Raw genomic sequence first — 16,337 nt, forward strand, 5'->3', positions numbered from 1 at the left:
CACAGCCCCACCGCCTGCCAATGACCTCGCCTCTGTGACGTGCTTTGGAAATGTTCTTGAAGTTTCTGTGCGTATCCGGAGTTTTGCCAAATGGAGTCATCAGCTGCCTGCTGCACTGCTATAAAACGCGGCTGGCTCCTGGCCCCAAGGACAGCAGCACCTACCAGCCGGTAAGTGGTGTCAGCGCGGTCACTTCTGGTGTTCAGCTGCACAGGGGAAGTACCAGACCCTGCAGATGACATGTCAGATGTACCTACACATACATGTATACTCACTGTGTGCGTAAGACCTCTTATTTACACATAAGCAGAACCAATCTTGGTCTAAAGGAGTCATTGGGAAAGGGCTCTGCCACTGACCTTTGAAGGGTCTTCTGATCTGCAGGAGGCACTTCGTTTCCTCCAGTGTGTAATACACCCTTAAAATTTGGATGTAATTTTGATGATTCTTGGAGTCAAGACAAGCCAGCAGAGAAATCAAGTTTTGTGTTATAATCAAAAAGTCAGAGGGCTCCCCTGGGCCTTCAGCGAGTTTGTGAGCACAGTCATACAGTCTGTGACAAGCTGGACTTTAATTAAAAGCCATCCTGTTGAAGGGCTGGCTGGGTTTGATACATGAAGAGCTTATGTCCCTGTTGGTTTGACGTGGCAATGTTCGTTCTTGAGAGAAAGCTCCCAAATGACCAAGAACGGGTACAGCAATGAGTGGGATATTACTGGTTGGGCTGAGGATGACACTGTGGAGCTGTGGTTATTTAAGCTGCTCAAGGCCACTGCAAGCATATGAAATACTAATGCTGAGAAAGATCTCAGAATAAGATTGAAATAGACGGTTCTTGGCCATCTTAGACAATCTTGGACATCAATAGACAGTGCCTCTTGGCTGGAAGTGTGACTCAAAGCTGTTTTTGTCATTTTGCATTGGTTTAACTGCATGGATGCTTTGTAATGTAGACACTTCTGAGTGGAGCAATTCCTGTTCCCTGCATACCTCTACATGCTTATTTCTCTCTCCCATGATCTCTGCTTGTCATACTGCTTCTGTGAATGCTTTTTAGTTCATTTCAGCTACAAAAGAGACAGATAAACAAAACGGTGCTGTATGAGCTCTATATACTAGCCAGGCTCATTTGGCTGAGCAGAAAACTCTCTGGAAGAGACACTGTGATGAGCTACCAAGATCAGGCTGAAAGCAACTGGAACAGTGCTGTCAGGGAGATGTGCCATCAGGGATATGACATGATATATGATCAAGGAGATATCAGATCTGGTATCTCAGATCTGACACCAAACGGAAAGCACAAAGAGGATGTGGTGTACTGAGCCTGTAAGGGATAGGCTGGAGGGTACCTTACAATTAATTATTAGGGATTATTTTCTAAGAGATTGTGCTGCCCACCCTATTTCACATCATTCAACAGCAGACATTTAGTGGGATATACTCTCTTACCATTACTCTGCTCTTTGTCAACGTGTGATTCCTGTCTCTTTGCATCCTTTGAAATTTTGGAGGCTCAGAGCCGAGTTTGGTCCAAATGAACTAAGAAGGGAAAAGCTGCAAGATCCAGCTTTCCTCACTGGGTGTGGAACTGGTAGGTAGGTTTCTATCAGGAGACAGAATTTACAGGGCACTGATAAAATTGTGTTTCTGTAAAGAGCAGAATTTGATTCTCCTGTGTGGAGCCTGCAAATGCACTGGGTTTTTCCTGACACCAACTAAAGGACCCAGCACGTCCTCTGGGCCGCTATTGTTGCTGCCTTGAGCCCTCATTTGTTTAACCAAGGTAAATTCTTGCTCAACTGGAAACTGCCCCAGCAAAGGGATGAATGCAGTGGTCCCTGGGAAATGGCTCAGGGCCTGGAAATCGCACCAGTTCCAGGGGAAAACGGAAGCCTTTGTGCCACAGGGACACTGGCACCAATGCAACGTCTTTTGACAATCAGAGGAAAAAAGCACACAAGAGTTTTCAGCTCAGCTTTCTGGGAAATTGCAGCTTTTGCATGAGTACTCTGATTGCTTTCACTCCTTCCTTTTGTGAATATCTTTTTAGAGATATTTCAGAAATAATTATTTTCTATCCATTTGGAGAAGCAACAATAGATTTGAAAGGGAAAGAAACCCACTGTAAACTTATTATTGCATTCAAGGCACTATCTAGGAATGAGACCCTATAAATACCTCTGCACCACTTTAGTTAAGAGGTTAGGATTTCCTGCACTGATATAAGCAACTATCTGCTACTGACATGCAAGAAACCAGACTACAGTAACTAGTTTCCACAGAGCTGGTTTGTCCTTATTTCAGAAAGGATTCAACACCTAGGAAAATGTGTAGTTCTAGAAGAAAGAAAAACATTCTGTATTTTCCTTGAATCGTCTAGAAATAGAAGGCTAACAGTGTGTCTCAGACTCAGACCCTATGCTATTTTTTAAATATTTATTCCTTTTCCCTCTCCAAAGAAAGAAAAGACAGGAGCACTGATGCCCAAGGGACCTTCATGGTATTTCAGATATTGCCTCACCTGTGAGGAATTGGCTACCAGACTCCTAAATGCACCCTTTGTTGCTCTGACTTGTATTTAAATAAATTTTCCTAGACTAGAGTTCAGGATTCACTTCCCTTCTGAAAAGCAGGTGGGACTGTGGGGGAGGCACTCAGAAGAGCAGCACCGACTGGCGTCCAGGTGGTGCAGCTCTCAGCAGGGTTTTGCATTTTAGGGCTGAAGGTCTCAATGTGTTTCTGTCTGTGGAAGAGCAAGGTGGTTAACAATCACCCTGCGGTGCCTGTAATCTTGTTTTGTGGGGTCAGTAGATGGCTAAGGTACAGGAGATGGTGTGACAGGATTATACTGAAAGCTGAGGCAATCTGTTTCCTTTCTCTCAGGAGAAAAAAAAAAAAAAAGAGGAGGAATAGCTTAGAAGTAGATTAAAATGAGAAGTTAGCCCTAGGAGAAGAGTCTAGGGAGAAAGATTAAAGGAACAAGGACTGTGGGAATGAGATGTTCTGTCATTCCTGCTGGCTTAGCTGGTCCTTCCCTTTGCTTATGGCTTCTCAGAGGGTTGTTATTTATTCTTTGAAACATTCAGAACGGAGGGGAGAGCGGAGAGTTGGCTGCCTTGCAAAGCCTCCCTGGGGAAGGGCAGGTCGGGCAGTGCAAATTAGGGTCAGAAATAACTCAGGGAGGGAGACACGAATGGGACAGGGTGAAGCCTAACTGCAGACTGAAGGAGATGTTTGTCTGGACAAGAACCAGCTGAGGTACCAAGCCAAACGGGCTGCTGCTGGGGCAGTGATGCTTTAGCTGAAAGCCTTTGTTGAGGCTCATGGACTCCTCGGAGTCATGAGCTCTAGGTTTGTTTAGACATCGGTCATCCCCCAATCATCAAAAATAACCCTGGCCCAACTTAGCCAGCAGCCTGTGTTGCAACCATATCAGACTCTGCATGAGTCAGGGAGAAAACTCTAAGAGAGGAAGGGAAAGGACGGCGCTGCGTGGGCTGCCGCAGGGCGTGGTGAAGGAAGCACAGCCTGCTGCCACCTCCCGAGGTAGCATCGCTCTCTGGCTCTCATCTAAATCAGTTTTTCTGGACGAGTGCAGGATTCACTTCCCCTCTGAAAAGCATGTGGGACTGTGGGGGAGGCACAGGTAGTGTGGATCTCAGCGGGGCTTTGCATTTAAAGGCTGGAGGTCTCAAGGCATTTCCTTCAATAAGCAAGAGGTGACCAGGTGCAACACGTGTTTGCTCTTACCTTGATGGGGGTGGCGACTTCTGGGCTGGCCACCACTAAAGGAGAGATTAACACCATGCCCGAAAAGTCACCGAGTCTCTCGCTAGCTGTCAGAATGGAGATGGCTCCCCCCTGCAATGCAAAATAACATCCCACAGCTTAATACAGAGGTCAACGTCTCATTCACAAAGTAATCCTATTGCTGGAAGGGGTTTAGGCCAAACAAGCAAACAATTTCTGCCCCAGCAAGAGTGCATTGTGGTCAGCAAGGAAGGCTGGAGGCGTGAGTTACTGCAAGTGGCTGATTTTTGTCTTTCTGCTCTCATGCTGCAGACCCACACATCGCACTGAACTCAGCACTCTGTGCCACGGCAGCCAGCTCGCTGGGATGCCTTATGTCCTCCTCAGTTAAAATGACTAAGAAGGCAATACCTGACTTCTGGTAGTTTGGGTGGGACTTGAGAAGTGAGTTGGGGCTCTGTAAATGTGGCAGATCGGTGCTGCATGGAGAAAGGGAAGGGAAACCAGGCTGGCTCCGTGCTCATGGCACTGGTAACCCGGGTAACAGCGATGCTGTCAGCTGGCACACAAAAATCTTCATTAATTACTGGAAGTTAAATATTCTCCTCTTCAGTGCCGCCGTCCCCTCCAGCCCCACAACCTGGTGGCTGACACCTGGCGCTTCATTTTGAGCTGAACACCGGCCAGGCTGAGCCCTCCTGCATGAGGACAGTGGCTGATGGCGAGAGGGGTGGGGGACAGAGGGACTTGGCTGGCTTGCTCGGGAAAGTTCGCAGAGGATTAGTTGCCAAGGGAAATATTTGGTGAACTTCCATGCTGCCGGAGAAGCAGGGGCTTGTTAAATGGAGCAGCAGCGAGAAGCATCTCAAAGACCTCACTGGGAAATTAGCTCCTTGTTAAAGCAGCTTTGGAGCGCAGCGAGCACTTCAGAGCATGCCATGCGTTCTTATGCAAGAACACTCGTTTATCTGAGCATGGGCTGAATCCCAAAGTACTTATTCATTTTTCTCTCCTCCGGGAAGGCAGGGGGAGAAGATCAATGACATCAATGGGAATATTGCTAGCTTGAATAACGGGATTTGGCCCGTGCTGTCAGGACCAGACTTCAGATCTGTTCACCAAATCAGCGCCTTTGTTTTTGCAGCCCTAATCCTTGGTACATTTTCCTGTAAGGTTGTTTAACAGAATGAGGCTACAGGGTGTTTTCGTGCTTCATCCCCTAGCTGCTCACAAAGCTTTGGAGGGCTTAACCGCCTGGTTACTGGGTAAAATGAAAGGAGAAGCCTGGTGCAGCAGGGAGGTGGTGGGATTTATCAGCTACCTGGTGTGCTGGAATGGTCCCAGTAACAAATAGGCCCATTGTTGTAAATGGCACCAATTAGAGCCATGATCCAGGTGGAAAAGTTAAGGACTGACTATATTCGAGGCAGATCTGGTGGGGTAAGGCATGCTGGCAATCAGTCAGTGAATGAAATGGAAGGGATGCTTGCACGTAGTTGTGTTTCTCCCGCTGTGGGCTGAGTTATTTCCCGCTGCCTGCAGTTTTACCCCCGTGCTGCAGCACACACCCTGGACACTGCCAGGAGGGAAGGGGATGATGCTTACCATGGAATGTCCCAGGATGAAAACGGGCAGCCCAGGGTGATCTTTCTTCATGAGATCAATGTGCTGCAAGCTGTCCCTGATGAAGACGTGGAAATCTGAGACAACCATACGATCCCCCTCGCTCTGCCCATGGCCAACTGTAGAGGAAAAGGAGAGCATGTGTCCAAGTCATTCACAGCAAGGGTTGCAGTCCAGAAAGGCTTCATCAGAAACAAGTCTGTTGGGCTGTTGCTGACCTTACCTAACCTCCTGCAGTCAATTAGAGAGGCTGTGAAGATCTCCCTCCTTGGAGATCTTCAAAAACTGCCTGGACGTAGTTCTGGGCAACCTGCTCTAGGTGTCTCTGCTTGAGCAGGAGAGTTGAACCAGATGGGCTGCAGAGATCCCTTCCAGCCTCAACCACTCTGTGATTCTGTGATCTTTCAACAGAAGGAGTGCAGCAGACATACAAAGGAAGCTGCACAAAAAGAATTTAACAAGTGTTGTATTGTTTGTGACCTGGCTAAAAGAATGCTATATTCCTCTGTGTTTTTACATGCTCTGCAAAACTGCACCCTGGGAAATTGTTGTTTGCCCTAGAGGTCATAGCTGCTGGAGTCTGATAGTAGAGCAAGGACTGCTGTGTGTGGAGTCTTGCCAAGAAACAGAAAAAATCCTGAAGGCTGGATATGGTCGTTATAAACTTAATGGGCCTTGGATGTAGCCTTTTCCAATGCGTGGCTGTGTATGAGCTATGCATGAGCTTTGCAGAGTCCTGCTTTCCTCTGGGCTGCCCGGGAGCAGTAGGTGAGCTGGAAACCTTCCCTGCTATGAGTTGTAGAGCTCTTTGTGGAGAGGATAAGTGATGGTGGTGGCGACAGCCCCCAGTGGGAATGTCTCGAGTGGCATGCTCCTCCCAAGCACATGCTCATGCAAACTGTGCTGCACCTGGCTGCATTAGCTCTTTCCGTATCTGGGAAATATCTTGTCTGATCAAAGGGAAGGGAATGGCTAAAACTGGAGATGATGAGTTGCTATGGAAACAGGGGATCCCTGGCAGAGTTGGAGCCAGCAGACCCATGAACGTGGTCCCAGGCAATTCGGAGCCTGCAAAGGCTTGAAATTATTGCCACCCAGGGAAGTGGTTTCAAGTCTGCCTGACCACACAGACATGTTGGTACCCATCAAGGAGAGGAATCTTCCTTAAAAACAGTTTCCTCTTTATTTCTACTCCATGCACATTGGTAAGGAAAACAGAAGGGAAAAACACTACGCAAACCACTTCTGTATGGATAAGGTGTAGGGAATCTCAAGCACAGCTCCCTCCTCCCCTGGGCCTTCCCCAGTGGGACCAGACAGCAGGGAGAGAAATTGCAAAGCACAAAGGGCAGTGACTTGTCAAAGGATGTTAAGTGCCTGGTAATTGTTTACATGCTGGATGGCACCCCCTCTAGAGATCACCGAAGAGAGGCATTGCCTACCCAGCCTGAAAGGTGAATCTGCTGGTGAAAGTCATACCAGAAGAAATCAGCATGTCTGAATTGACTTTCTGGCAAACCGTCCAGAAAATCACCTCCCAAATGAAGCAAAACTTCTAATAAAGAGCTGGACTAAATACACCCCGTCTAAGAAACCCTGAACTCCAAACTTGCTCTTGTTTTGCCCTCCCAGGTGGTCTCCAGAGCTGGGCCTCATGGCAGTGAGTTACTGGTGATGTGTTCCATGCACACACTCCAAGTCCTGCCAAAACACGATACTGCAAGCATTTACCATGGATCATTGACCAAAAACAAATCAAAGAGTCAATTAAGAGATCCAATAATCTACAGACAAGAAGTGGGTCTAGTGGATCCATTTAAAGTGATTTTTATTGCAGATAGAAAGTAAGCTTTTCCCAGCCTTTATACACAGAGCTTCACCACTTTGTGGAGCTCTAATGTGTTCTCTGCCTAATAATCAAACCGCAGATTTAGCAAGTTAATATGAGTTGAGCAGTCCAGGGAGAGGAACTTTCTCTCCCAGCAGAGCTCTGCACTTCTTTTTCCTCTGGTGCTGCCTGCACTTGCTTCTGGTATCTCTTTCTCTGCAGAGCCTGTGTAAGACAGCTGAGCAAGCAGAAATAGCAAAATCCCCATGGCCCAGGTTTGTGTATGGGCCGTGACTCTCTGTTGTGGGGCTATGAGGCTTTGCTCTATTTTTGGATAGACAGAGGCAGGTCTGGAAGGTTTCCTTCATCACTGGTCCCACTGCAAAACGCTGATACTGCTCATAGCAGTGAGAGTTGTGATTGTGAGAAGCCAAGAAATGCCTGTGCAAGCACGTCACTGGAGTTCTCCAGGTTTGTGTTTCTTTTTTTTTTTTAATTATTTTTATTGATTATTTAATGAACCTGCCATTTGAACCTAATTTCAACTACTAAACTACTGTTCCCCACTGAGATGGCACAGCAGTGCTCGGGGCGCTGTCTGGCTGCCTGTATGGTAAAGGAAGGCCCTGCAAGTCTGCATCAATGCCCTCCCTGCCCCTTGCTCAGGGTTACCTGATGGCATTGCTAGGTTGCCTTCTTTTATTTTATTCCTTTACTCTCTTCACCTCCAAGAAACCAAACTCGTTCCTCCAGAGCAAGAGTTTATTGAAAGTTCAAGTATCCCAGCTGAGAAAGCTTCAGGGCGAGGAACTAAAATGAAAGGCATGTGCACAACCAAACATCAATACAGTCAAGAGTATTGACATATTCTTCTCTGATCTTTTGCCTTTGGAGCTATTAAGAATGAAAGGTCAGGTTCATCCTTGATGTGAAGGTATTTGCTTTGGGTTTTGCTGGGAAAGAACCTGACACAGTGGTTCCACAGTGCCTGTGGCAAGGCACTCGGTGCAGGAGGAGGGGACCTGTCCGCAGCTGGGAACTGGAACTAACCAGGGGCTGCTCAGCACCCACATGAGACAACAGCCGGCCAGAAAAGTGTCACGGGAGTCTCAGCTCTGTGAGTTCCCACCACAAATCTCCTCCTTGGGTTTCAGAGGGATGTCTTAACCAGCCTTTTTGAGACGCGCATCTCCAAAGAGCTGTAATTGCCCATGCACTTCTGCATGGCACGCTGGGCTTCAAAACCTTTCAAATAGGTTTCAAGTTTTCATACCCAACTTGCATGGCTCACTGCTGATATCGTTAATCTGCAGTAGCTCTGTGACTATTTCAGGTGGCAGGCACTGAGGTAGTTGTGGGCACTCTTTCCTAAATGCGGGCTTTTAAAAAAAGAATCCACAACTTGTTTTCAAATTGCCAGTCTAGGATTAGGTCTAAGCCTCCATTTCCAACCAAACTCCTCACTGCAAAATAGCTTACTTTGCTCAAAGTCTGAATAAAGGCTGCAGTGACGTAATAGATATATAATAGCTATTAAGGTCTGCCCTCTGTATTTTCTGTAAAAGCTTGTTCAGGCTGCAGCTCTGCCGCCACAGGGACAAGAACAGTGACTCGTGACAGTCATCAATCAAGTCTGAAACCATGACCTCAGACTGTGATTTCTCCTATGGCTATGGATCCTCCAAAGCTCCACACCTCTCTGGGTGGATCAGCAATGGAATATTTGATGGTGGATGGTGTAAGGGCTCTGGAGACTGAGTTATCACTACCTGCATGGAGGAACCTCTCGGGCTGGATAGGCTCAGCAGCATTGCTCATCTCAAAAAGAGCTGGAGCCTCACCCAGGGTGAAAGCAAGGGAGAAGCTGCAGAGCAGCTCCTCTGCTGAGAGAAAAACAGAGGGGCCTTTTTTTCAGATTGCAAAATTAGGTGGCAGCACAAACAAGATGGTGCTTTGACAACTTGTGTCTTCTCAGCATCACACTGCATTCCCTCTGGAGTGGGAGGGAGCTTCAGATCCTCATCAAATCACACTGAGCAGTGATGAAAAAATCCCTCCGGGCACCCCACTGCATCACACCTTAGCAGAGACTTGTCCTCAGGCTTTTATGTAAGCTACAGGCTATTGGTATTTCTTTCTCCTTTTAGTGCCAGAGCCTCACAACAAAGGCCCAGCCCAACCCCGTGTGCTCAGGTGTGGCATGAACTTCTCAAAGCTCCAGCTGGAATGTTTGGCTGCAGAAGATGAGGTGACACAGAAAATGCAGGGTCAAATGCTGATTCCAGCTATGCTGCTGTAAATTTACTGATTTCGGTGGTGTCCCTTAAAGCATACAGTCATGGGAGAGTAGAAATTATGGTCTATGTTGTTTTTTCAGCCTTTGCTCCCTATTTATTATGGAAAAGCCATAAAACACAGAGAGAGGACATGAGAAATCTGCCTGGGGAGCAGTAATTCTCCAGGCAGAGTCTGGATCTTGACTTTCTGCATATTTGGAGGCTTCCAACTTAGGGGGAAAGGGAATGGTTTGGATCCATTGTTATTGTAGTGAGGACAGCACCACAGGCATCAGCGAGGTGAAATGCTATCTCTTGCCAGCTGAAGATAGAAACAATGAGGAGGAACTCATGGCTTGACCCCTGCCTCAGGATCCATCACACCGTGTGTTTGCTTTCCTCTCTAGAAGCCTAACTCCAAGATTTTAAAGAGGGAGAGCCACTGACAGAGGGCTGGGAGAGGATTGGGCATCCCAGGCTTGCTGCTTTTAGAGCATAAACACATTTCACATTGCACTGGCACTAACAGAGGAGTGCGGATGCAGGAGATCTCAGCAGCAGCTAAATGTGAGACCTGCCACCACCGAGACGTCAGTGATTAACCAGCCCCAGCTGAAGAGCTGCTCCTGCACTGCAGAAAATCCCACACCGAAAGGACACTTCCTAATTATGTCAGAGGGGGCCATCAGCAAAGCTTGGTGCTGATTTAATAAGCCGGAGCACGGATGTGATTCCATTCCCAACGAGGCCTTTGGAGGCCAGAAAAGGTGATCTTACTGCTCCAGCACTGGCTCAGCAGCAGCACGTTTCAGCACACCCACCGCTGTGCTGGGCAGCAGTAAAGGCAGGATTTCTGCAAGAGCCCCTCTTCTTTCACTGCCTCCTTGGTCGGTAAGCGTTTTGGAGTAATCTGGAGACTGACAAGTCCATTTGAAACAAAAGCCTAAATGCCTTTTGGAGGAGGCATTTAGATGAGCATTTTGTGCTTATGAACTTTATCAAAGATTTGCTTTATTCTTGAAGGCCTCAGGTTTCTGCCCCAAAATGGAGTAGAGATGGGCTTCTTGCTGGTGTATGTGGTTCTGGACACTGCAGCACATGAAAGGGTGGTGTGCTTTTTAGATTTAAAAAAAAAAATTGGTTTTGAATTAATGCTAACTAAGAGATCCTACAGATGCTTTGACTCTGCTGGTGGCCCAAACAGACCTGGAGCCTGTGAGAGGCAGAAGCTGATGACAGCCATTTGGATGGCTCTTTCTGTGCTCAAGGAGAAAATGTTCCAACCTCATCCTCTGCTGCAACCCTTCTGAGCAGCACCACATGGCAGCTGGCTCAGGTGGGGCCATCCTGTGAGCAGCCCTGCGATCCTGCTGCTGTGGAGGGGACTCCTTGTGATATCCAGCCCCCTGCCTGGGGGACAGCAGCCCTGCCAGCCTCTGCCTTCCTCTCTGCCCCACACAAAATGCATTCAGAACTGGAGGTAAAAGTAGTCACGTTGGCCCTGCATCGATACAACTGTAATGCCATGGACCTACTAGGATGCCATGATTTAGCCAGTGCTTACAGTTAAGGTATAAAATGAAGCAGATGAGGTTTTCAGGAGCGTTTCAGTTTTGGAAGTCAGTCTAGCAGTTAATTAAGTGGTGTCACAAGGCACTACGGCTGATGCCTGTATTTATGAGATCTATTTAAACTCGTCTGAGCAAGGACTGCTTTTTGGTGCACTTGTACAGCACCCAGCACTGCGGGGCATCATCACAGACCTTGGTCCAAGATACTCCAAGATCTTAATGCAATAATTAACTCTAATCCTGAATTCTAAGGCAGCACATTTTTGCAGAGGAGGAGATGGGAGGAAGCACATAGATGGAGAATGTGGGTGATACAATACACAAACCGACACTAATAATGGGTGTGCGTAGCAAATGTTGTATGAAGCCTTGATTTTCTGCTTGGGTGTTTTTTCAAGGTTTAATGAAAAAAATATTAATGAACTAGTAAACACTTCAAATTGTCAGAACAGTTCACTACTGAACAAACTAGACTTGTTTTGTAATGAATCAAGTACACATCTTTTTCATCAAGCGAGCAAAGCTCATTAATTAGACATGCTGGGTTTCAAAGCTCTCAATGTTTAATTATTTGTTTAACAAGCACTACATCTAACCCACCGTTCAGACACACAAACAACTAAAGCAACAGGAAGAAGCTTCAAAGCAGGACAATCAACATCTGGAAAAGTCAACAGACTGTTCCTTTATTGTCAGGAACATGTAAAGCAAATGTTCCACTCGAAGAACAAATACACACAGGAAGCACCTCAGATTCCATCAGAAAGATTCCTACTCAACAAAGCAGCTTCCTTGCCCTGAGAACACCCTCGTCACAGCGAGGGAGCTGGTTCTGCTCCCCCCGTGCAACCTTTTTCGATTTCCCAACCGAAGTCTGATGCATGGAGGGCACTCAGTGGTGTCTGCCCACCATTCACTCGTCCTCTTCATTTTGTGTGAGAGGCAGGACAGAACCAAGAAGCACCGTAAGCTGTACCAGGATGTGTCATGGTACCATGCCTCTGCTCAAGTTGCCACAGGTCAGCTGCTGTGCCGCAGTGCATTTTGTAGGTAAACTTTTGGAAGTGAGCTTTTCAGCGTCAGTCTGACCAAGCTTTAGCTGTGCGCCACCTTATCCTCTTCCACAGCCCTGGCTTCCCGAAGAAGAAAAAGGTTAGACTTCAAGGGAGCTATGGAGGGCTCCAGCCCAGCCACCTGGACCACCAGGAGCCAAGACCTTGGGGCACACTGCAAAGTAAGCCTGCTCTGCAGAATTGATGAGCTTCAGACTGTCAGTGTTTGCCACAAGCCTGCTATCTGAGACTTTCCCAGGAGGGCTACATCTGCATCAGATGGGAAGCATTAGGGACTAAAAAGAAAAGGGCTCACCCTAACCGCTGGTTCCGTCTTTATCTCAAGGATCTGAAATATATCTTGACACATGCTTATCGTTAGTAACTTTCATCCACTCTACTCTGTCTTGGCAGCCCTCAGCATCCCTTCTTTTGTATGACCTGCATAGATGCAGTGAACACACTGGGTTTCCCGTGACAATAGCCACATTATAAAACCATTAGTTATGGTGCCCAGCAGTATCTCTACACCCCTGGTGTTTTATGTGTTGAGCATTTACCTGAGAATTACAGATGGATTCTGCTGCTCTCTTATCAAAGGGGAGTCTTACCCTCAATAGGCAAGTGCAGCATCTTCCCTTTTCCTTCTCAAGATTAGGAAAATCATTTTTCTTTCAGCCTTTGCTGGATACTTTTTATTCACTTGCCTCACACAAAGAGTGCAGCAAACTGAAAGCCTTCTCCTCCCACATCAGAGACACATTTGCAGAGCCGAGATATTTTTAGAATAGTGCACACACAGAGTTATATTGTTTGTTGTCTTGGTTAGGGGAAAAAAAAAAAAGAAACAGGCAATTTTCTATACTAAAATTATTTGTGCCTTATTGCTGGGGAGTAGAGAACTAGTCATCTTGCTGAAGCCATTTCAAATCTTTTCTGCACTCTAAAGATGACAAACAAAATGACCTGGAACATATCAGAGCAGTCATTAATTCTGTCCAACAAGGCAAACTGTTTCTGCCAATGTTAAGAGCCAATTCATCTCTAATGGATACAGGCACGGTTCTTTCAGCTTTCGAAGACTTGCCCATTTCTTATGCTGTTGCAGAGTTTGGCTCTGAATTGCACTTTCTTAAAAGTCTTCCTGGAACATCACGCTGCTCATGAAAACATGCTGGAAAAAAAAAACATCTAAGTGTTTGTGTTACAAAATAAGAAGTCAGTGTGGCCAGACTGGAGATACAAGCATCTCTCGGGATGTCAAGTAACAAAGGGAGGTGAGGCAGGCTGAAAGCCTGCTCACACCACCGCCAGCTCCTGCACAGCCAGGACTTGGGCAGCTTTGTCACTCCTGCCACAAATACAGGACGCTGCTGTTGGTGAGGTAAGGCCCAAGGAAGAGGAATACAGAGCCCATTCTCTTTTTCACAAAGCTCATACGCAGCAAGATCCTACTGTATTCTTTAGCCCCTTCTGTGATGCCACCTCCTCAAGAATACTAAAGCACAGGAGAGGTGAAGCGAATGTCCTTCTTGACCATGCGACTGGGACCCATGATTGGAAAATGCTGCACAAAGCTGATGTGGGTGGTTGAGCAGCTTTTTGAGTTCCACTGCAAAAGGAGTTTCTCATGGTGATGGGTGAAGCGGGTTCTATCTTGTCTCTTTTCCCATGGGATGAAAATCCCAATACAAATATAAGGCGTACAGTTAGTGAGGCATACCATATGCTTTTTATAACCAGGCAATTAGTGGTTTTACTTAAGTCCCTATAATAATTTCTAATTGTTATTCTTGTAGTGTTGCACTGAGATTTCTCTCTCTTTCCTGAGGAGCAGATCATTTGCAGACGTATAGAAGGGGTGACTATTTAACAACAGAGTTGGTCCTCCGAGACTTATTCTGGGGTGACATAAAACCAGTATCAGTTCTCAGGTATTGCAGAAAAAATCCATGGACTTTGCTGGAGCTAATCTAGGCTCTCATTGCTTCATTTGATTGCTATGCCACTGGTCTTTGTTGTAGGGCCTCTGTTCTGCTCTTCACATATGACTCAAGATACACTAATGGTAGTCAGAGTTCCACACTCACTGGGCAAGGAGGAACCACCTTTGTAGCAGCCAAGGAAAATCTTTCTGCTATTTTAAGTTAATTTTTAAAGCATTTATCTATCTATTTATTTATTTTTTTGCTTTAGTGTCATAAAATCCAATAAAGGGTGCAAACTTTATTTCCAGATGACAAGAAGGCTGAAAGTCCACTTTCCTTTACTTTCTGATCCAATTTCCAGCTTTAAGATGCTCTAAAATAGCTGGGGCACCAATTCAAAATGTCAGGGTGTTCAATGAAAAAGCCGGTGCTGCGGTGGAACTGCACACTCCCCTTCCCCTTCCCTGCCCATTTATTCCAGAGCACTGCTGGCATGTGGGCTGGCTCTCCAACACGCACATGCTATTAAGTCCTAAATGACAGCTTGTTTAACTAGAAAACATTTCCATTTTTTCCTTAACAAAGGCCATTCATTTCTTGCTCTTCTATTTGCTTAAAGACGGTTTCATTTGCCCTGCCTGAGAGTTTGCACAGCCCTCCTGATTGTTCCCCTCCAAATAGCGCTGCAAGTTAATGACCCACCTCTTGATCCCTGAGCAGGGAGCCCTGCCCAGCACGCTGCGGGCGCATCAGCCTGCTACTCGCATTGAAAACCCATACGTGTGCCTCAAATATTTTTATGCTTGAGAAAACAATCAAATCAATTCATCTCAGGGAAGACAGTCCTAATTCTTCCCTGCTAACACTAGATTAAACATCGAGAAGAAAAAGAGATGAAAGCTGGAACATGCAGTAACTCCCTCCGTGCTGCTGACTGATGTCTTGGGGGACAGGCACGGCTTCCTTTCAAGCCATCTTCAAAAGGTTGCCCTCCATACAGACCACCCATAGGGAACCCACATCAATAACAACAACAAAAAAAAAAGAATGTAAAAGAGCCATTTTTCACCCAATTTATTTACATGTTAAAATAAACACGAGTTCCCATATAGAACAAGGGCTCCCGGTGGGTTCTGTTTAGTCTGTGAGATTCCTGGCACTGGAGTACAGCATTTCTTAGTCCAAAGCAATCTTGGCATAGCTAGTTGGTTATATAATTATTTTTTTTTCAGCAACTGGCAAATGGATAATAACAAAATTGCCTCTTAAAACTGGAAATTGTGTTTGAAGACACCAGCAAGGTGCTGCACCAATTCATCTGCCAGAAGGTTGTTTGCAAACCAGAGCTCCCAAATTCTTGTGTTCAGGATCTGTTCTCCCCACAGTCGACCTGGCTGAAGGGGGCTTGGAACAACATCAGTTCTGCAGCGTTAGGGAGGTTTTTGCTTTTTGCTTCGCTCCTTTGCACTGCCACACAGCCGCAGTTTCACGGCCAGGCAGTGCCACCCTCATTAGGCTGGATTTGTCCCCGTTTCTGACAAGGCATGAAGGAAATAGTACTCTTCCAGCACTGGCAGTTTTTTGTACCCACTTTGCATAAGCTCAGTGATTATACCATGTGAGCAGCAGGTGGATTATTTGAAATAAGGACAGCCTTTGTTTGTGGATTTTTTTTTTTATTTTTTTTATTTTTTTAACAGCGTACATCCACACAGAGCTAGAGCTGACCCAAACCCTACCAGACCTGACTGCAACCCACTTTTCCCATTCACACAATTAAGAAAAGCCCTCCTGATTAAGCAGGTCTGCTTGGGAGCGTGCGGACAGCCCTGCCCGGTGTGCCAGGACAGTCCCAGGGGTGCCAGCTGGCTGCAGGCTGCCTGGTGGTGAGATGGTGCATGGGGAAAGTAGCATGGCAGAAAATAATGCTACTAAATTCATCTTGCAGCAAAACTGCTGTCCTTTCTTGGTACGGGCTGATTTCAGTGTGGTTGTTTCAGCTGCTTTTTGGCAGCCAATACCCTTTCCTCTGTAACTCTCCTCCCTGAAACTCTGAAATCCTCACCACCTATATATTTACCAAGCAGGTCAGGATCAAACAGGCAGGTTGTTGCTTTCTGTGCTCTGTTGCTCATTTCAAACCACGCTTGGCTGACAGCAGACAATGAATACTAGCTGGCAGCCTGCACAGTCACCAACACACCAGTGCAAATGTTGAGCTACTGAAGACTAGGAACCTGTATGCTGTTCCTGGGCTATGCAAGGTACTTTTCAAGTAGTCAGTGCGTGAAAATAGCAGGTAGGATCAA

At 46.5% G+C, this 16,337-nt stretch overlaps 1 protein-coding gene and 1 long non-coding RNA gene across 6 annotated transcripts in view; one reads left to right on the forward strand and one right to left on the reverse strand.

The window, feature by feature from the left end:
• Window positions 1–16,337, reverse strand: part of MGLL (monoglyceride lipase) — a 100,161-nt gene that overhangs the window by 12,106 nt on the left and 71,718 nt on the right. For both annotated transcript variants that reach the window (XM_013092331.5, XM_005011854.5), the window contains exons 4-5: window positions 5,356–5,492; window positions 3,751–3,861 (exon numbers count right to left, since the gene is read on the reverse strand). In XM_013092331.5, coding sequence (XP_012947785.1) covers window positions 3,751–3,861; window positions 5,356–5,492 — 248 coding nt within the window. The remainder of the gene's footprint in view (window positions 1–3,750; window positions 3,862–5,355; window positions 5,493–16,337) is intronic.
• LOC110351371 (uncharacterized) overlaps window positions 1–16,337 on the forward strand; it is a 54,604-nt gene that overhangs the window by 6,057 nt on the left and 32,210 nt on the right. The window contains exons 3-4 of one of the 4 annotated variants that reach the window (XR_002398718.4): window positions 6–170; window positions 5,293–9,595. This is a non-coding gene — a long non-coding RNA (uncharacterized lncRNA). Of the gene's footprint in view, window positions 1–5; window positions 9,596–16,337 lie in introns of those variants that run through there. The other 3 variants (XR_003500229.3, XR_011812475.1, XR_002398717.4) reach the window with 3 other exon arrangements.

The sequence above is a fragment of the Anas platyrhynchos genome, chromosome 13, assembly GCF_047663525.1.
Source record: "Anas platyrhynchos isolate ZD024472 breed Pekin duck chromosome 13, IASCAAS_PekinDuck_T2T, whole genome shotgun sequence".
NCBI lineage: Eukaryota > Metazoa > Chordata > Aves > Anseriformes > Anatidae > Anas > Anas platyrhynchos.